Below are 21,133 nucleotides of genomic sequence, written 5' to 3' on the forward strand. Positions count from 1 at the left end.
AATATTATCTTTTAACATAATATAGCATCTATTACTTTACAACGTGAAGCTGAAATGCAAAAATCTTGAATTTATCCCTTTTTAGTTAAGATTAATGAATGATTATTTAGACATTTATATTGTTATGATATGAATTTTAATATTATCGGTGGATTATGATTACTATGAGTTCCGGTTTGAGTTCGGCAATTGACTATTATGATTACTATGAGTTTCGATTCGAGTCCGGCAATTGACTATTATGATTACTATGAGTTTCGGTTCGAGTTCGACATTTAACTATTATTGTTACTACGAGCTCCGATTTGAGTCCGGCATCTGATTATAGTTGGGGTTACTCTAAGTTCTGATTCGAGTCTAGCATCTGATTATTTATGTTTACTTTCATCACTTGTGTGTCCCACCGTCTTATGGGGGTACGGTTGGGTTAATTGTCTTCTTCAGTGTGCCTGGTGGGCTTATGGGGGCTCAGTTAGATTATGTTTGATTTAATTGTTATTATTGCATTATTATTTTTCTGTATTGCACAAGTTTATTCCTTTATAGCCGTTGCATAGCTTGGTAGTTGTTTACCTTTCTATCCTTATTTACTAATAACTCAGATTACGTCCTCGCATTGTAGTTATACCTTTTCTGTATTAAGCTCAATCGGCCGATGATGCCTACTGAGTACCCGTGGTTTTTGGTACTCATACTACATTTCTGCATCTTTTTCCTGATGCAGATCCAGGTACTAGCAGTCGGCGTTGATGCAGTTTCTACCTTTCAGTGCTAGTTACTGTCGTTCGAGGCTGATCCTCCTCTATCTATTCTAGTTAGTCTTTTTCACTCGAGACTACTTGTGTACATTTTAGATTTTTGTCTGGTACTCTGGGTACCTGTTAGTAGTGGCTTTAGTACTGACCTTATCAGGTCTTGGGAGGGATTCATTTGTATAGTTGGTCCTTTTTCCTCCTCTCGTTTTTTATATAATACATATGCTTTCTTCTTCGTTTTCACTTATTATTGAGGTTGTTATTATCATACGCGGTCTTTTATTTTGCCTCTGCCTAATAGCCCATTACCTATCATTCCGGGTTATGGTTTGGCTTGCCTACTGGTGTGATAAGGTAGGTGCCATCACGATTTGAGAAATCGGGTCGTGACAAGTTGGTATCAGAGCGTAGGTCTTATTGTTATTGTTAGTACTGGAGCCGATGTTTAGTTGAGTCTTACGGATTGGTACGAAGACGTCTGTATCTTATCCTCGGGAGGTTATCGAGCATTTTTAGGAAAAAAAATCTCATTCTTGATCCATTTTGTGCGTTGAGTCTGGGTTGGTTGTAATCTTCTTTCATTGGTTCACTCTCTACACAGATGGCTAGGACGCGAGGTTCAAGAGCGAGCGAGCGGGGCCCGGGGCACGCTTTTAGAGTTCTAGCTTGGGGTCGAAGTCGACCCAGATATCAAGGGCAGGGTAGAGAAGCACAGGGTAGTGTTGACTTAGGGGCATAGCTTGCGGCAGCAACGCTTAGGGTAGAGATTCCGCCAGCACCAGTAGTCCCACAACTGTCAGTAGCCCATCCAGTTATGTCTTCGGAGGAGCGAAAAATGTTAGTTCAATTTTTGAAATTGACTCCACCCAGATTTACCGGGACACAAGGAGAGAATGCTATGGAGTTCCTATCCAGTTGTGAGGAGCAGTTGCGGAATTTGGGTTTGGTTGAAGCACGGGGAGTAGACTTTGTTTCTTATCAGTTCGACATGGCAGTGAGGAGGTGGTGGAGTGGTTATCTTGATTCTAGGCCAACTGGATCTCCCCCAGTGACTTGGACCCAGTTCTCCGAGGCTTTCTTGGGAAAGTATATGCCTCATAGCATACGTGAGAGTCTCCGGGATAAGTTTACAGCATTGGGACAGGGTTCTATGACCGTGGTTGAGTATGAAGTGAGATTCCATGAGTTAGCCAGACACGCCACTATGATTCTGGAGACGGAGTACGAACGAATTCGATGCTTTGTCAGGGGATTGAGGTTGTCACTCCCAGATGAGTCACATGTACTTCGGTGGGACTCGGTTCAGTTGGACGAGGGATTGATGTTTGTAGAGGAGCCAACGTCTATTTTGGCGAGGGACGTCAGGCTGTTGCGTTCCAGGGACATTCCGATAGTCAAGGTTCAGTGGCGTCACCGTCCAGTTAAGGAGGCTACATGGGAGATCAAGAGTGATACACGCGCCCAGTATTCCTACCTGTTTGATCCTTCAGGTATTTCCTTATCTTTTACTTTCGCGGACGAAATTCCTTTTAGTAGTGGATGTTGTAATGACCCTTACGGTCATTTTACTGTTTTTTCATATAATTTTAGTACTATCTAAATTTATCGTGGATTATATAATTTAATTTGGCATTTGGTAGAAATATAATTTAGTACCCTTATAGAATATATCCGATACTGATAAAATTCTTTAAGCGGTGATATATTTATATCATTTTTTAATAGATTTTTATGATTTATTAATATTTTAAGCGGAGATAGTAAATTTAGAAATGTTAAAATATTATTTTTATATAATAGAGGTTTTGTTAGAAATAATTTTTTATTAATTATAGTATATTTAAAATATTATAATTATTTTACCACGAATTTATGCAATACCCAAATATATACGCGATGTAGGAAATTATTACTTATGGCCAATTATCACCACACGTGGGAAAAACTTGTGGACATAACATGGTGTTAGCTTGGCAGCCATACACTTGTCATTTGAAAAAGGTCTTTACCGATTTTATATATATATTCACACTTATATATTGACACAACCATTAGTAGTGGTATTATGAAATAGATATTTCTTTTTCAAAAGGCAACCAAAGTACTTTTATGCATGTACTGCTTTATATGTAATCGGTAGCCAAGGTTTTGGGCGAAAATATTACCATTGGAACATCAAGCAAAAATATAAGTTAATTATTCGAATTAATTATTTAAATTCGGGTACTAGTGGGATATTATTCGGAGGTTTTAGGGCAGATATTCTATCTTTGGCGTTCAGGTAGGCTAGGTTTATCCTTGAGCTTATATATCGAAATTGTGAACTATTATGCTAGTTTTGAATAAATACTTGTAGATGCATATTATTTGATTTATATAAACTGTCTTATTTATCTGAATTAGGGCCTCGTTCTAGTAAATATTGAAATATTATCTTTTAACATAATATAGCATCTATTACTTTAAAACGTGAAGCTAAAATGCAAAAATCTTGAATTTATCCCTTTTTAATTAAGATTAATGAATGATTATTTAGACATTTATATTGTTATGATATGGATTTTAATATTACCGGTGGATTATGATTACTATGAGTTTCGGTTCGAGTCCGGCAATTGACTATTATGATTACTATGAGTTCTGATTCGAGTTCGGCAATTGACTATTATGATTACTATGAGTTTCGGTTCGAGTCCGACATTTAACTATTATTGTTACTATGAGCTCCGGTTTCAGTCCGGCATCTGATTATAGTTAGGGTTACTCTAAGTTCCGATTTGAGTCTGGCATCTGATTATTTATGTTTACTTTCATCACTTGTGTGTCCCACCGGCTTATTGTGGTACGGTTGGGTTAATTGTCTTCTTCAGTGTGTCTAGCGGGCTTATGGGGGCTCAGTTAGGTTATGTTTGATTTAATTGTTATTACTGCATTATTATTTTTCTGTATTGCACAAGTTTATTCCTTTACAGCCGTTGCATAGCTTGGTAGTTGTTTACCTTTCCATCCTTATTTACTAATAACTCAGATTATGTCCTCGCATTGTAGTTATACCTTTTCTGTATTAAGCTCAGTCGGACGATAATGCCTACTGAGTACCCGTGATTTTTTTATACTCATACTATACTTCTGCATCTTTTTCCTGATGCAGATCCAGGTACTAACGGTCGACGTTGATGCGGTTTCTACCTTTCAGTGCTGATTTAGAGCGGGGTGAGCTTACTGTCGTTCGAAGCTGATCCTCCTCTATCTATTCTAGTTAGTCTTTTTCATTCGAGACTACTTTTGTACATTTTAGATTTTTGTCAAGTACTCTGACTACCTGTTAGTAGTGACTCTAGTACTGATCTTATCAGGTCTTGGGAGGAATTAATTTGTATAATTGGTCCTTTTTCCTCCTTTCGTTTTTGATATAATACATATGCTTTCTTCTTAGTTTTTACTTATTATTGAGGTTGTTATTATCATACGCGATCTTTTATTTTGTCTCTGCCTAATAGCCCATTACCTATCATTCCGGGCTATGGTTTGACTTGCCTACTGGTGGGATAAGGTAGGCGTCATCACGATTTGAGAAATCGGCGTGCCATAGTCACCTGTTGATACTCCAGGTTGGTGTAATGTGGGTGAGGTATAGCTACGCATTGTAGCAATTGACCCCATAGAGCTTTCATATATTGGAATTGAAGAAAACTCTTCGTGTGAAACAAAAGGAATTGTCTCGTAATAACTACCTACTTGCACAAAAATGTTCAATAAGCACTTGAAGGAACAGAAAAAACAAGGAGTTGTCTCTTTATAATTACTTGCACAAAAATGTTCAACAAGCACTTGAAGGAACACAAAAAGTGAAAAAACATTAAGAATGATCACAACAAATGGTTAACAACACTTTGAGATAAAATGCCGGATAAGGAGGGCAGACAAATTTTTGCTTGTTGCTAACTTTTTGCTTGAGACTATTCGGGAGAAGGTGGGAGTGGCTTCGGTGGAGGACAAGATGCAGGAAGTGAGGATGAGATGGTTTGGACATGTGATGAGGAGAGGCATGGATGCTCCAGTTCGTAGGTGTGAGAGGCTAGCTTTGAATGGTTCAGGAGGGGTAGAGGTAGGCTGAAGAAATACTGGAGGGAGGTAATTAGACGTGACAAGGAGCAGCTTACTGAGGATATGACCCTAAATAGGAAGGTATGGAGGTCGCGGATTAGGCTAGAAGGCTAGTGTGACTGGATGAGTCGTAGTAGGTAGGGAGGAGAGCTTTGGTGTAGCCAGACTGGTAATCCTAGGACTGTATGTGTGTCTTATCTTATTTCTTATTTCTGTTATTCCATCCATCCAGTTTCATGTTTCATTACGATTTTGTTTACTATTTTTTGTCTTGAGCCGAGGGTCTATCGTAAACAGCCTCTGTACTTCTTCGTAAGTAACGGTATGGACTACGTACATTTTACCCTCCTAAAACCCACTTTGTGTGGGAATACACTTGTTGTTGCTAACTTTACAAGAAAGCAAGCTCATAATCCTTCAATACCGGCAAATCTTCCAAATCCACTGTCTGACTCCACCAATGGAAGGGACTGCATATCATTATTCAGGAGGAAATGTTAGAAGGATCCATTTTAACATGAAACAAGAAAAAAGGGGCGTTGGGAAGACAAAAGGCATTAGCCTGAAAAGCTGGGAAGTCGAAAGATCTAAACAAAAGGTGGGTTTAGAGGATAAAGAATGTTGGAAACTTTATGATCTTTTGAGGTAGCCACAGATAAGTACGTCAAACGCTCTTTCATGAGAATTTAAGTTTTGTGCATCGTCAGTGTATAGATATTCTACCCTATCAAGTAAACTTGACTTGTTATTGCAGGTTACCTAATTTTTTCTTTTTTAATTTTTATGTAAATAATTGGGTAACCTGCAATAGCAGGTCAAGTTAACTGATAGTGTAGAATATTTTGTATAGAACTTAAACTCCTTTCATAAATGCCTCAAGTGGCTGATGCCTGTAGGTGCCTGACACATGTAATTTGATGCAGTCTCACTGACAGCTGCAGCCACTCCACAATGTAATTGTGAAGCTATCTGCCTAGCACGACGCTGACTCCCTGAAAATACAGCACAACCAAGCCCATAGCTTGAATCATTTGCAATCTGAACAGCTTCTACGTCAGAGATGAATTTCGTTATTGGCAATATTGGTCCAAAAGCCTGCGTGCAATTGCCATATGGAGTTAAATATGCCACCTTCATCTTAATAGAAACTAAAAAGATACTTCCTCCTGCATCAATTTCATTGTGTGATTTACATTTACACAGTAGGAAGGAAGTACTGAGCAACAGCACCTTCTCCAATATTGCCTACACTTCCTCGAGCAATAATTTCAGCACCTTTGTCTAAGGCATCATTTACCAGGTATTGAACCCTTTCAGAATGCTCTTGCATGCATATGGCTCCTATGTCATAGATACTTCATGGACAGAGGAAGTCCCTACGATAATTCGGTTTTGAGTATATAAGTATTTTGGACAAAACCTAGCAAACTCACGAGTCATTACTGAGAGGATAAGTAGTTTTCTGCTCAGGACTCAGGCAATTATTGCGTAATCTCTCAATTCTAGGCAAACTCATACTTCTAGCATGCAGAATTTCGACAGGTTCAATAATCCATGTACCTAACAAGCCAAAAGGCCACTAGATACGTGAGAAAATGCTATATTCATGAAGAGATACGATCTTATAACACATCGAGTTGAAAATATGGCGAAAATGAGAAAAATTACGTGCAGCAGTAACCGATTTCACAATTTTAACAGCTTCAGCAACATATGAACATAAAATTGTGAAATTGGTTACTGTTGCATGTAATTTTTCTCATTTTTTCCATAAAGACGGAACAAATATAGTATATAGTTTGTTTTGTTATATACCACCTTTTACTTTATAGTAATAATTAATATAATCTAATGACATGTTAAACATGTCTTGTTAAACTTTTTTTTTAATACTTTAATTTTTTAATTACGAAGTTAAATAATTTTTAAGGAAAAACATATTTGTTGATGTATAGATAGAAATAATCTATAGCTTGTATTTTCATTTGTATAAAAATATTCCAATAGTAAAAAAAAATAATGTAAACATTACTAAATCACAACAATTAATAATTTTAAAAATTTGTAATTAAAAATTTTAAAAAATGTCACCTAAATTGAACAAAGAAAATTTATTTTCATTTATAAATACCATTAACAGATTGAAATTTATATTTTTCTAAAAAAAATCTATCTGGTAATCATGCACATAATTCATATGATCAAAGTAATACGGAATAGACACAATAATACGAAAACATAGTCAACAATTTAAAACAATTAAAGGCTTGAAAACATGCCCAACAATATTTAATAAACATCTGCAACAGTCTGCGAAATCTCTACTGACATACTATCTGAATAACTGGGACAAGGCCCTAGCAGACCAAAAGTCATACTAAAATAAATACCTAAATGACTAGGCCTTCCGAAGCAAAGAAGGCTCACCAACTGAACTCTGAGACAATCCTGTCTGTAGACTCTACTGAGGATCTGGACCTCTAGACTGCGCCTCAGTACCTGGGAGGAAGGGGGGTCAGCACAATTGTACTGGCACGCGAAGCAATCCAAAATAGAGTAATTGAATATATATATATATATATATATATATATATATATATATATATATAATACGTGAGAGCAAATGTTCATCAAACATTATGCATAATACAGTTTCTGAAAAACACATGGGCACCTTCTAAAAACATGTAACCTGTCTGTAAATCTCCAATTCTGATCTATGTATTACTTCTGAGTTAGGTGGTATCCCCTACAAGTCTGATATTCCACGGGCGATATGGAATCCGTCGTTGACTCGGCGGGGAAGCCTCCAACCCTAGTATGCCGCAAGGGTTGGAGTTCCTGAATCTGATACGCCACACGACACTTAAGTCAGCGTATAATAATATACCCGAGTCGGCAAACCACAATTTTAGGCAATGAGTTGCTTGAACTCAAGCTCTCTACAGGGAACCACCTAATATCTCTGTATGCCCATTTTTAACCTTTTCTGTACATGCAACATTCTGAATATCTAAAATCATGATAGTCTGAAATGTCTATTATTCTGAGTCTGATATGGCATTGGTCTGAATTGGTATCGTCATACCAAGACTTGCAAGTCATGATTTCTGAGTCATAATACATTAAGCTAAATCTTTCATTTAAAGCATAATTTAGACCACCAAAAACATGCAACTGATATAGAAGATTTCGTGTTTCGAAACTCAAGTCAAAATCATGCAAAAACTTCATCAACATATGGTGGTCTAGTGCCTTTAGCAAATCCATGCACTCTTTCATTACATGCATTATGAACATTAAACATTCATGCTAGATTCCCTCTTTAGTGATTTAAAACCACCTTAAAATCATAACAAGAGTTCAATCATTTCATATAGTGCTTTTCAGGGATGCATTGCAAAACAATTCATATACTATGAGAAATCTGAAAAATTCACTAAAGAGGGAATTCACCGAAAATCATGCTCTCAACAAGAATCCATTCTTAAATACATGGTTTCCTACATTCATATTCTCAAATCACTTTGGGGAAGGTCAAAAGACCAAAACAATGATGTTAAAACATTTAATACATTAATATATACATAGATTCAAAAACCACATTCTAAAACATGATTTTTCTATGTTCATGAGAATTTAGGAAAACCCCATGTACCTCTATTTCAGAAAATAATGGGTGCTTCTTGAAGTGTGTGGATTGGGGATTCCGAATCTCCAATCAATTTTGAAAACCCACGGTTAAATCCTGATTTATTTGGGTTTTTAGTTTGAAACCTTTGGGAGTGTTCTTAAGAATTTTTAGATGAATGTGGATATATTTTGGAGAATTGGGGACTGAATTTCCTGTTTATGGCTGAATAAGGGTGGGAAAAGGACCATTTTACCCCGTAAGCGAAGTGTTTAAGTCACTTGAAACCATAAGATATGCGCCGCATATGATATCGTATATATTTACATAGGCTCCGCATATGATATCGTCTATATTTACATAGGCACCGCATATGATATCGCCTATATTTACATAGGCGCTGCATATGGTATCGCATATGCTTTACAGTGGCCATGTGCGATTGGTTAGGCGACGCATACTACTTTGAAAGGTCATAACTTCTTGCTCGGGTGTCGGATTTTAGCAAAATTGGTATCGTTGGAAAGTTAACTCAAACACCTATCATTTGACATACAGTAGGCTCTCTAATTCGACATATACAGAGTGTTATGGTCGATGGAAGCTGACACAAATTACAACGTCCACTAAAACTTAATCGATCGAAATAGTTTCAACTCGTCCTTGAGTTGAAGGACCTCTATGGTCTAAATTCATGCTCAAATGGATTCACATACTACATAAACCTGCCAAATTGGCATAGGATTTAAGGCTCTGGGATTATCAACGCATCAAAGTCATGGTTTTTATTCTAGCCCGAAATGCGGAGTGTTACAGGGGTGTTAGGGTTTTGAGGAAGAAATGTCTGGTAAATGGAAGAAGGAACTGTTGGGCAGGTTCTTGAATGGTTTAGAGGTTTGGAAAGACGAAGATTTCCTCCCTGAAGCCGCTTCCAAGGATCACCGTTCTATATTTCTGTCAGTTTATAAAAAATACTTCACTCAGATTTGTGAATCCGATGTTTGTCTTCATTCCTTTTCTTTTATTCTTCTTCTTCTAATATCTGTTGTTTTGTTACTACAGTATTAGTATTATTAGTATTTGTTGAGAGGTTGGTTAGGGATAGTTTCAAGCTAGGTAGAGGTAGACCAAAGAAACAGTGGCACACAGAATTTGAGGACAATGGGTGCTTAAAAAATTAAAAAAATTACAACTTAAGATCAACCTAAATGCCAATGCATCCAACTAACTTTTTGTTAGAGTGGGTGCTTTTTATATATTTTATATCGAGTTTAGTGGGTGCCGGAGCACCCCAAATTATAGCGTAGGTCCACCCCTGCGAAGAAATATTGGAGGGAGGTGATTAGACATGACATGCATGGAGCAGCTTGACCCTAGATAGGAAGTTGTGGAGGAGGCGAATTAGGGTAGAAGATTAGTCTGAGTTAGGATGTTGTATGTTTTGGTGTGTACTTGGAGTATCTTGTTATTGATATTATTGAATATGTTAATTTCTATTGTATCTTGCTCTATTACTATTCGTTTATCTTATCTTAAATTGTTGTATTTTAAGCTGAGGGTCTATCAGAAACAGCCTCTCTATCTCACATTTGAGGTAGTGGTATCGACTGCGTACACTTACCCTCCCCAGACCCCACTTGGGGTGAATATACTGGATATGTTGTTGTTGTTGTGAGTTAGTGGTACGGATTTGTGGAATTATACATACGGACAACCCGGGGGTTATGTTATTGTTGTTGATTTGCTTAATCACACAAGTTTGTCAGATATGGGGCTTACTTACAAGTTGCGAGTCGCTAACTATTAGTCGTGAATTGATTAGCCCTTACTTCTCTTTACTACTATCAAGAAAATAATAGTCCAAAAGCTAGCTCCGTAACTTACAAAATTTTATTACTTGATTGAATATCAGCTTCTTTAATTCGTCTCTGGATCACTAAACTTTGGATAGATCTCTGTTGAATAGAAAGCTTGGATATGTATTCATGTGTTATTATTTGACAGGGTTTCGACATTTCCATATATCCGGGTCATGCCAAGGCAGCTGTGTATATACCATAACTGGATTTTGAAAACGAACTTGACTTGCTGAAGGATCTGGCTGAACATGCTATTCAGGAATACAACCTTAAGGAGGAAAATGTATATATATATGTCTCTATTCAGCTTTGACCAATCTCCCTCATACAGAAAGTTGTCCTTATGGTATTTTTTTGCCTTTCATACAGGTTTACAAGTACAAGTTCAGGTATATTGAAACAGTGAACCTTGTTGAGGCTGAACATCGCGAATTTTTCATGAACGTTAACATCGATAATATCACTCTGCGTACACCTTGGGAATCTTTCCGGATCCACGCGTATAGAGGAACAGATGAGAAGAATGTTGTTCTTCGTTGCCAGAGAAAAATGTATGTCTAATTAAAATGAGGTATACAATTAATTCCCTTTCCTTTTTTAGAGGTTGATGGTGAAACGTATCATTTTTAATGAATCTTAGTGCTACTTGTTTTTCCTGTTTCTTTGGCTTTGGTTAATCTTTTGGGAATGAGGCGTAGTTTCTGTTGCTGGCTTTGGTGTTATGGTCATTTAAAATGATAACGTTTGTTTTACACAAAACCGAGTCACGTTTTTATTGCCACTGCATAACAACGGGCATACATTTTGTTGGAGCGCCAGACTATCCTTCTTGTACATGGTGAGAACTCGGTGAACCAAGTTGATGAAACTCCAGATGGCTCATATACAACCACATCTACATAGTTGTCTGTTATGTTCGGACAGAATAAGTAATACCACAAAGCAAAAGAAAATAAGAAGAAGACACACAGATTTACATGGAAATACTTGCCGGGAAAAACCTCGGGCAGAGGCGGAGGAATTCACTATAATGGAGAGGAGTACAATGAGGAGACGAAAGTCTCAATGACGTATATCAACCGTCCAAAACAACCCACTAAATTACACTTATATAATACGTGCGTACAAATAAATCATAAACCCAAAAACATACAGGTTCATATGCTACCACCACAAACCCCACAAAAACCACAAACATAGATCCCACCGTGAACTTTTCAGGGCCGGATCAACAGAATTTGGGTCACAAACTCTTTAACATTGCCATCGCTCCACATTCGACAAACCTCTAACTTGTGTTGGTAGATTATCAGAAAGAAGGTATACGTACACATCATCTCTGGTTTGATTCGGGGACGCCAGTTTATCTGCAACCTGTTTGGACTCCCTCTAACAATGTTTGATAATAGAAAGAGTGTATATGTACAAATCATCTCTGGTGTGATTCAGGTAGGCCATTTTATCCGCAAACTGTTTGGTCCTCCTTCATCTGTTGATGCATCACTGGAAGTGCTAACATTATCACCTTTACGTTTCTGTAACAGTTTGTCATCCTTCTCCCTTTGCTGACACTGAAATATAGTTACTAAACCGATGACTTGCGCTGAATTTTAGTCGTAGTTTAGTTGTCAAAGAGTTGGAATAGCACCGTTTGACTTAATACTCGATAGCTTATTGCCTTGGTTTACATCTATACGTCATGGCTACTTCAGTTTTTCTGGGACTAATATGCGGTTGGTTTATCTGAGAAGTTGAATTGAGAAGAAGGAGGTTGAACTATTGCTTTTTGAATCTAGTACTAGGTAAGAACACCATCATATGTTATATAACTAAAGCGATTAAGGGTCGTGAAAATAGGTGTTAAAAACAATTATGTTTTAAATATAACGAATAAAATTGCGCTGAATTAGTTGTAGTTTAGTTGTCAAAGGGGAAGGTGATTCTTGGAGTAACTGGTGAAGTTGTTGCCGTGTGATCGAAAGGTCATGAGTTCAAGTCGTGGAAACAGCCTGGTGCAAAAATGTGGGTGGAAACTGCATACAATTATAAACCCTTGTTGTTCGGCCCTTTCCTGAACCCCACGCATAGCAGGCGATTTAGTGCACTAGGTTGGCTTTTTTGTTTTAATTGTCAAAGGGTTGGAGTAACAATACATGACCTATACTTGATAGCTAATTTCCTAGGCTTACAACTATACTTTTTGGCTAATTCCATTTTTTTTTTTTGGACTAATGTGCAGTTGGTTCATCTCTAAAGTTGATTGAGAAGAAGCTTCACTGGAGGCAGTTGAAACTATTTATTTTGGAATCTGTTACTAGTTGAGAACAGTATCATCATATGTACGAAATGGTTAACGTTGATAGACAACGTCATTATTAGCTGTAGAAGTATTTGGATAAATTTATTATGGTCGGGCAAACTCTCTTGTAACAAAACTTCCCATTTACTTTGCTCTTATGGCCGGGATCCCTGAATTCTATATTATCTTGTTTGATGGTGTTCAATTCAGTTTGTTGATACCTGTGCTTTCTGTTCGCAACAAATTTTCAAAGCATCGAAAATTAACTGCAACCAAAGACAAATGAAAGATAAAAAAAAGTAATTTTTATTGATGAATCTTGTGAGTACAATTTTTATTAGTGCTGGCATTATAGGCCTTGAGATGGGATCTATCTGGGGTGGTTACCTCGGCTCAGAGGTGACCGTTGTTGAATTTGCAGCTGATATTGTTCCAATCATGGATGGTGAGTTCGCAAGCAATTCCAACGTGCTCTTGAGAAGTCAACAACAACAACATACCCAGTGTATTCTCACATAGTGGGGTTTGGGGAGGGTAGAGTGTACGCAGACCATACCACTACATCAGATGAAATAGAGAGACTGTTTCCGATATGGTGCGTGGTGTTGGTGTTGCTAACACCCACCCCAAGGTGCCTTATGTTGAGAAAACCGGGCAACAGGTAAAGGCACTCGGAGTTGATTATCGTGTTGTCACTTTCTTCTAGCAAACAGTCGAGCCAAGGAAATTGATGCTGCGGGGATTGACAAGGTAATCGCTGAGAAAGAGCGCGATAAGATACTGGGCGTCCATATGATTTCACCTAATGACTCTACTAGCTAGGTTAAGAACAAGGTGTACAAACTGTGATCTACAATCTAAAATATATGTTGCTGAATAATAAAAGAGATCGATATTTTTTTTTTTTTGATAATCGTGGTGTTCGGGCCAGCTTGCACACATCTCGACTTAATCCACGAGATACGCCACCTCCCACTAGTAACAGGTACCAGGTAACTCTGTCCACCAAGGCTAGAACAGATGAGAAGAAAACACCTACTGTTTGTCTCTGGGAAAAAGAGATCGATATTAGCCAAGTTAATTCTCTTAAACGAGTAAACAGCAACTAAAATCTTCTCAATTTCACGTTACCTCAGCTCAGATGGGCACATGTAGCGTAATAATAAGTAAAATTTTGATAACGCTATTATGAATATTAGATGCCACACTACAGTTAAACTACAGCATACAAAATCTGGAATAAAAGATGCTTCAACTAACAACGAAGTCTTGGATCGGCGTCTCAGAAGTAAAACACTTATAAATACAGATACTGAAATGTTCACAACCACGACAAAGTTTAGAAATCTTATAGATAAGGTGCACGAATATTATCTGATCAAGATATCAAAGTAAAACAACGATAGAGTTCAGGAATAGAGTTCAGGTGGCGTTCGTTCCATCTCCATTCAGTGATACTTCCATCTCCGTTGGCAATGCCTGTCAATAAGTTCAGTTGGAAAAATTCAAAATAAAATTAGCTATCATTTACAAGTGCATTTTCCACAATAACAAATGCGTATGATTTAAAGTGCACACAGTGTTTACGTGGAAATCTCCTTTCTTAAGGGAGGAAAAACCACGACCTGTCTCACCGGATTTCCCAACTCTCCTCTAATCTTCAAGCATCTAAGTGATTACAGACTCCAATAATCACAAGGATTAAACTCTTAATCCTAACCTCTTGTAATAACTCTACTAAACCAACGAACTCTAGTCACCAGTCCTAAGTAACTCTACTCAGGACAAACACCACCCAAAGTGGAAAGAAAACTTGACCAAATACAAAGTGACTCGATCAATTACCTCTAATTGATACTATTCAAACTAAGACTTGGACAAGCTATATATATTTACTAACCTTTATAGTTCAGGAGTAGATTTACAATATAAAAGCAAAACACAAAAGACTCAAGGCACAACAAGACTAAATGAGCACTCGATCCGATCCCTTGTTGAAGTATGAGCAGCGTTCATATGAGACCGATTTTGCTTATTGAGAGAAATTTTGATTTGCAAAAACTAGGTTTTGTTGTGTGTGAGTGATCCTTTTATAACAAAACCTAAAACTTCTCCCATTGGTCGAGGTTGACTGCCTCTACTGCAGTGCCACCAAGCTGATCAACTTCGTATGGGACCAGGTCCCATAGATACTGACTTTAGCAGTCGATGAGGTCCTTTGTGGAATAGCTTGTAAATCATCAAAACTCCAAGAGTACAACACGTAGTAATTCATATCTTATGGGAGCTTTTTCCGAAATCAAGCACGCACACACGAAAGAAAAGGTAAATTGTAAACCTCAATAGGTGCTTACCCCTCCTTTTGGCAGGCAAGAAACGACTCCTTTATAAAAAGTACCCCGGTGATCAGCATGTATTTGAAAAGTTTCGATAACAGTACCAAGAGTGAGATTCTTGACTTTAACAGTCATGAAATATTCAGAAGATGCTGTCTCGCGTAGGTTCACTTTCTCAATCTTCAACAGCTCGTACTTATGAAACTGCAAGGTGAATCGGTATTAATTAGCAGCAGATGGAAGAAAACATAGAGTCAGTCAGTCAGTCTACTAATCCCACAAAGAGATGAAAAGCATGGATACATTGGACTCATCATTGTATTCCTTTATAGCAAGATCAGCCAATTCCTTGCAATGAACAAGCTCGGGTTTATTACAAGGTGCCGTTAAGTCCAACGGCCACACAGCACAAGTGTCAGCCGGACCAGGAAAAGTATCAAGGTCCATAGCCTGTGGAACAAGCAGCCAAGCCAATATAATGGTGATGAACCTATACAAACAACATGGATCGCAATGGAAGTAACAAAAGTATACGCCAAGTCCTTTGTTTTGCTTGTAAAGACCGTTGTAAATACACCATTTTAATCAAGTTTCAACCCATATCGTAATCACGCATCCGACGCGCACGAAGGAGAAATATTTGTTGCCACAACTAATTAAAAAATGTCACCTGCAAACGTCTTTGCTTCTCTTCTTTATGAAAATAAAATCCTCTTCTCTTTTAAATATCCATCTTCCCCAATACTCCATTAACATAGCCGTCGAAGCTTGGACAAAAAAAAACATCACACCTTCTCAACTAAATCAGTCAAAAATAATACTCCCTTCGTTTAACAAAGAATGGCCTACTTTGATTTAACACAAAGTTTAAGGGGAAAGATTGAGTCTCTTTTGTGTCAACGTAAGAGTGTGGTGGTGTTATTGTGAGTTTTAGTGGGTTTTGGTCAGTTTCTATTGTTTGTAATAGTTTATGTCTCACTATCTATCTTTCATTTTATGCAAGTAGTTTGTGTTTTGTTCTTGAATCCGTGTGTATTTTTGCCTCTTGTGTGTTTGTCTCTTCTTCATCTGCTTTCTTTAGGTTCATTTTCGGTTTTATAGTTTATTTCTTTTGAATCTTGTGGCCTTAAATTAAAGTTATGTCAAATGTATCAGAATGTCCTTTAATTTTATAGTTCTAAACATGTTATGTGGAAAGTTGAAATTAAAGTATTGTCAAATAGAAAAGAGATCATTCTTTTTTAAACTGACTAAAAAGAAAAGTAGGTCATTATTTTTTAAACGGAAGGAGGATGAAATTTTCACGTATTTGCTTTAATTTCTTCTTAATTTGTTAAAATGCGTAAAATCAAATTATCTTTTGTAATTAGGTTTTGAGGGAAACTATTCTTATAACGTCAAATGCAATCTTGAATCGTATTTGTAAAGACTCTTCGCTAAGACAAGTATCGGAGATGCCTTAAGAAATGCTATAGATTCGAAATCGCTTTTTGTTCAAAGATGAATAGAGGCATATATTCCTGAATAGCATGGTTAGCCAGTTCCATCAACAAGTCATTTTCTTTCTCGAAATCGAGGTATGGTATATATACATAGCTGCCTTGGCTTTACTGGGATATATATATATGGCAATGTCAAAACCCTGTCAAATAAGACATGAATACATATTCAAGGTGTATTCAACATAAGAGTTTAGTCATGCATGCTGATACATACATTAGGGCAAGGGCAGCCAGATGCATGCTGATACAATTTTGTTTTAGCCATTTATCAATGTTTGCTTCAATGGATTTTCCAAGAGAGTCATTAGTTAGAGATCCAAATGACTTCACTGACTGATCGCCGAGCAAGTAGACAAAAATATAGACCTTGATGAAAGCCTCTTTGGAAGATATAACATAAGCCTGCATGTGAATGGGCTTGTCATAAGTGGCCACGACTGCTTCTTTGAGTGCCTCACTCATTGTTGGATGAGCGATGTCCTCACTTGATGTTCCGTACTGCAATGCCAAGACAACTTCGTGAATAAGCTCACCTGCATTAGGTGACATTACATAGACGCCCAATATCTCATCGCTCTCTTTCTCAGCAATTACCTTGACAATTCCCTCAGCATCATCAATTGCCTTGGCTCTACCGTTTGTTGGGAAAGGAAATTGCCTACATGATAATCAACTCGGAGTGCCTTCACTTGTTCCTCAGTTTTCCCAAAATAAGCTACCTCGGGGTGGGTGTAAACAACTCCAAGCACCATATCATAGTCTACATGACCCTCCTTACCTGTAATGACCTCTAACCAAGCAATGCCATCCTCCTCTGCCTTGTGAGCCAACATTGGTTCAGGAACGACAGCACCAATATAGCATGTACCCCTGGGGCGTTAAGTGGCAACTAACAATTAAGAAAACAGCAGAGCTGTGCTCAATCTGTTGAATGGAGACTACCTAATTGAACGGGACTGGACCTTGAGGAAGACAACGGGGAACTTGGATTATTTCATAGCTACAGGTTGCCATATTCTATTTAGTGTGGCATATCTTCATCATGCTAGCAAATAGAAACACAATATTAATAAGTAGATCTCCCCCAATCAAGACGCTGAATTCCCAAAACTAATCATATGAATACGTTCATAAGGCAAAACACTTTTAAATACAGCTACTGAAATGTTCTCAACCACTACTAAATTTAGAAATCTTATAGGTAAGGTGCACAATAATAGTATCAAGATACCAAAGTAAAACGTCAACTAGAGTTCAGGTGCCGCCATTCATTCCCAGTGACACTTCCATCTGCGTTGGACTTGGCAATGCCTGTCAATAAGTTCGGTTGGAAAAATTCAAACTAAAGTTGGGTATCATTTAAAAGTGCATTTTCAACAGATAACAAATGCCTATGATTTTCTATGTCCAGTAAATTTTAACCCATAACTGTTATGATCGGACAGAATAATCGGACAGAATAAGCAAACCACAAACAAAAGAAAACAACAAGAATACACACAGATTTCACGTGGAAACCCTTGCGGGAAAAACCATGGGCAGAGGCAGAGGAAATTCACTATGAAGAAGAGGAAATACAAGGTCTAGACAATAGTCTCAATTTTGTGTATATAAAACTACCCAAAACAGCCCACCAAACGCACTTATATAATACGTGCGTACAAATAGATCCGAAGCCCAAAAACCAGTGGCGGAGCCAGAATTTTCACTGAGGGGTTCAGAAGTAAATATACGGACTAGTCGAATGGGGTTCAACATCTACTATATATACATAAAAATATTTTTGACCATATAAAAATAGTATAATTTGTGGCTCTGCCACTGCCAAAAACATACAGGTCCATACTGCGGGGGCTTCGCCCACACCCCCCAATGGGATCAGTGGCGGACTCCGGGATCGGGCCTATCCCTACGCTACCACCACAGACCCAACAAAAAATCACAAACTTGGATCGCACCGTGAACTTTTCAGGGCCGGATCAACAAAATTCGCGTCACAAACTCTGACATAAAGGACTTCGACAGGTTCTTACCCCTCCTTTTGGCAGGCAAGAAAGGACTTCTTTAGAAAGAGTACCCTGGTATGCAGCATGTATTTGAAAAGTTTCGACAACAGTAGCAAGAGTGACATTCCTGACTTTAACAGTCATGAAAAATTCAGTGTATCCTGTCTGGCGTTGGTTCGCTTTCTCAATCTTCAACAACTCATACTTATAAAACTGCAAGGTGAATCTATCGGTATTAATTAACAGCAGAAGAGATCATATAGTCAGTCAGTCTACTAATCCCACCACAAAGAAATGAAAAGCATGGATACATACATTGGACTCATCATTGTATTTCTTTATAGCAAGATCAGCCAAATCCTTGCTAGCAATAACATAGTTTTCACCACGGGGTGACGTTAAGTCCAACGGCCATATATCACAAGTGTCAGTAGGACCAGGATAAGTATCAAGGTCCATACCCTGTGGAACAAGCACCCAATATATAAACCTGTCTTTCAAAAAATACTATTAAAAGTAGATAATACGTACATTGGTTAAATAAATTTGACGAAGGAAAACTGCCCAGATATCAGCAAAATGATAGTGATACTCGGGTGGAGCGCCATCAGGAAGATCTATATCTTCCAGAGAATCAGCTTTTCTAAAGTTGCGTGGTAAATATCCTCGAGCAAATCCATTGCCTTGTTTAATATACTGCTGATAGTCCTCCTCATTCGCGAACTTCTTTATCCTTCCTCCCTTGCATTCCCCCTTTTGCCTCTTCTCGCTCTCGGATCCTCCTTGTGGTGGTTGCCTCTTCTCCCCTGAAGATGATAATCCTGATCCCAACATTGCCTCTTCTCCCCTAGTAATGGAAAATCAGGTTAAAGGAGGTAGCTATGTTACACAATATTTACTTCCATATTTATAGGTACCTTGTTGGGGTGATTAGCGGAGGTCGCGGGTTCGATCCACCCCTAATGCCTTCTCAATCGAGCTCGTCGCACGGGGTTTACCTAGTGCGGTTTACATCTCTTGTATGGTTTGCGAGCTATTGCACAGTGAGGGGTTTACCCGTTGCGCACCACAGAGTGCTCACCCGAAAGGCAGAGGGTGTAGCGGCTGCGGGTTTTCCTGGTGTTTCCAAAAAAAACATAATTTCAAATATAACGGTCTAATTATCCTATTTAGTCTATGTTTAAATTAATTACAATTCATAGCTTCTCTTGTCGATTAAATACAACTCATAGCGACACTTCTCCTTCATCCTCTCACCACTCTCCTTCCTCTATTCCAATTTCGCTCGCTTCCCTCCCCTCTCCCTCGCTGCCTCTCAGTTTTTTTTTTTAATATTTTTGTATTAGGGGCTTATGAAGGGGAGTCTTAGAGTAACTGATAAAGTTGTTGCTATATCACTAGGATTTGAAACAGCCTCTTGACAGAAATGCAAGGTAAGGCTGCGTACAATACACTCTTGTGGTGGTGTCCTTCTTCGAACCCTGCACATAGCGAGAGCTTTAGTGCAGTGGGCTATCTTTTTGTATTAGGGGCTTATGTTTTGTATATTGTATTCGTTTGTGTATATATGTTTGTATATCTCTATACTTTATTGATACTGTATGTCTTATTGGTATTTGTATGAATGTATATGTATATATTCATTATTGGTACTAAATGTATTGGTGGTACTATGTTATGCTTAATTTTACAGTGGTTTAATTGAATAGAGCCAGTTGAATTTTACTGTATTTTATACTTTATATCAAATACAAAAAGTTGCATGCAGTTGATACATTGGCTACACATTGTAATTTTTTAAACTTAGGCTAATTTTGCCCTATTTTCAGAAACAGTGGCTATGTTTCGTAAGTTTTCCTATAATGTTTGGATAGATTGAATTATTTTCTGTCGGTGCATAATGTCACTCATCACTAAATGAAGGATAAACCAAATAGAAAAGTATATGGGGTAGGGTTAATATAAAAAGGCTGCATAAATGATAAAATAGGATTATTAAATAATAATATAAAATTAAAATTTTTTGGAGCCCGACTAATCCGTATTCGCGCCGGGTAGGGCCCCATTCGGGGGTATCGCTCCCAACAAAATTTTCTCCATACCCAGGGTCAAATCCTCGATCTCTGGTTAAAGGTGGAGCAGCCCCATCTGCTGCACCACAACCCATGTTGGTGACTTTTCATTATTATCTAACGTGTTATGATATCACCACTTGACGGGACTCTCATATGACGTAACAAAGTGGTACTATGACGTTTAAATAGTGGGAAGTCCCCTATTTTTATTTTATTTTATTTATTTATTTATTTGTTGCATTTTTAGCTAAATATTGATGATTTAGGGACCATTACTTGTCCTTAATTAAACTATTTGGATCATGTGACCACTTGAAGGTAATTTTTATATGATGTAACAAGTGGTGTTATGATGTTTCAATGGTGGCAAATCTCTTATTTTAATTATTTATTTATTTATGACTTTTTCTTGCCAAAGACCTACCTTAGTAATTTTCGAAAATCTATTATCAACCCCCAGTCTATTATAAACCGTATTTTCATATAATGTCTACTGAGTAATTAATTAAAAATAACAATTGTTCAATTAAATAATAATGATTGACAATTATGAATTACAATGG

General features: G+C 37.6%; 1 protein-coding gene, 2 long non-coding RNA genes and 1 pseudogene across 3 annotated transcripts; 2 read left to right on the forward strand and 2 right to left on the reverse strand.

Annotated features, from left to right (window-relative positions):
• Nucleotides 1–2,826: 2,826 nt before the first annotated feature.
• Nucleotides 2,827–4,197, forward strand: LOC124889480. Its single transcript, XR_007048499.1, has 2 exons — nt 2,827–3,036; nt 3,907–4,197. It is a non-coding gene; the product is annotated as an uncharacterized LOC124889480 (long non-coding RNA).
• Nucleotides 4,198–5,154: 957 nt separating this feature from the next.
• On the forward strand, nt 5,155–12,824 carry LOC107849797. The gene is made up of 4 exons (XR_001668280.2): nt 5,155–6,162; nt 10,498–10,635; nt 10,722–10,923; nt 12,592–12,824. It is a non-coding gene; the product is annotated as an uncharacterized LOC107849797 (long non-coding RNA).
• A 3,842-nt stretch (nt 12,825–16,666) lies between these two features.
• LOC107848812 lies at nt 16,667–17,324 on the reverse strand (annotated as a pseudogene).
• A 371-nt stretch (nt 17,325–17,695) lies between these two features.
• Nucleotides 17,696–19,444, reverse strand: LOC107849966. The gene is made up of 4 exons (XM_047401320.1): nt 19,027–19,444; nt 18,811–18,957; nt 18,523–18,708; nt 17,696–17,800 (listed from the first exon to the last, which is right to left on the reverse strand). The coding sequence occupies exons 1-4, from the start codon at nt 19,327–19,329 to the stop codon at nt 17,744–17,746; spliced, it is 693 nt and encodes a 230-aa protein (XP_047257276.1). The 5' UTR covers nt 19,330–19,444; the 3' UTR covers nt 17,696–17,743.
• Between the last annotated feature and the right edge of the window lie 1,689 nt (nt 19,445–21,133).

Source organism: Capsicum annuum, chromosome 12 (genome assembly GCF_002878395.1).
Source record: "Capsicum annuum cultivar UCD-10X-F1 chromosome 12, UCD10Xv1.1, whole genome shotgun sequence".
NCBI lineage: Eukaryota > Viridiplantae > Streptophyta > Magnoliopsida > Solanales > Solanaceae > Capsicum > Capsicum annuum.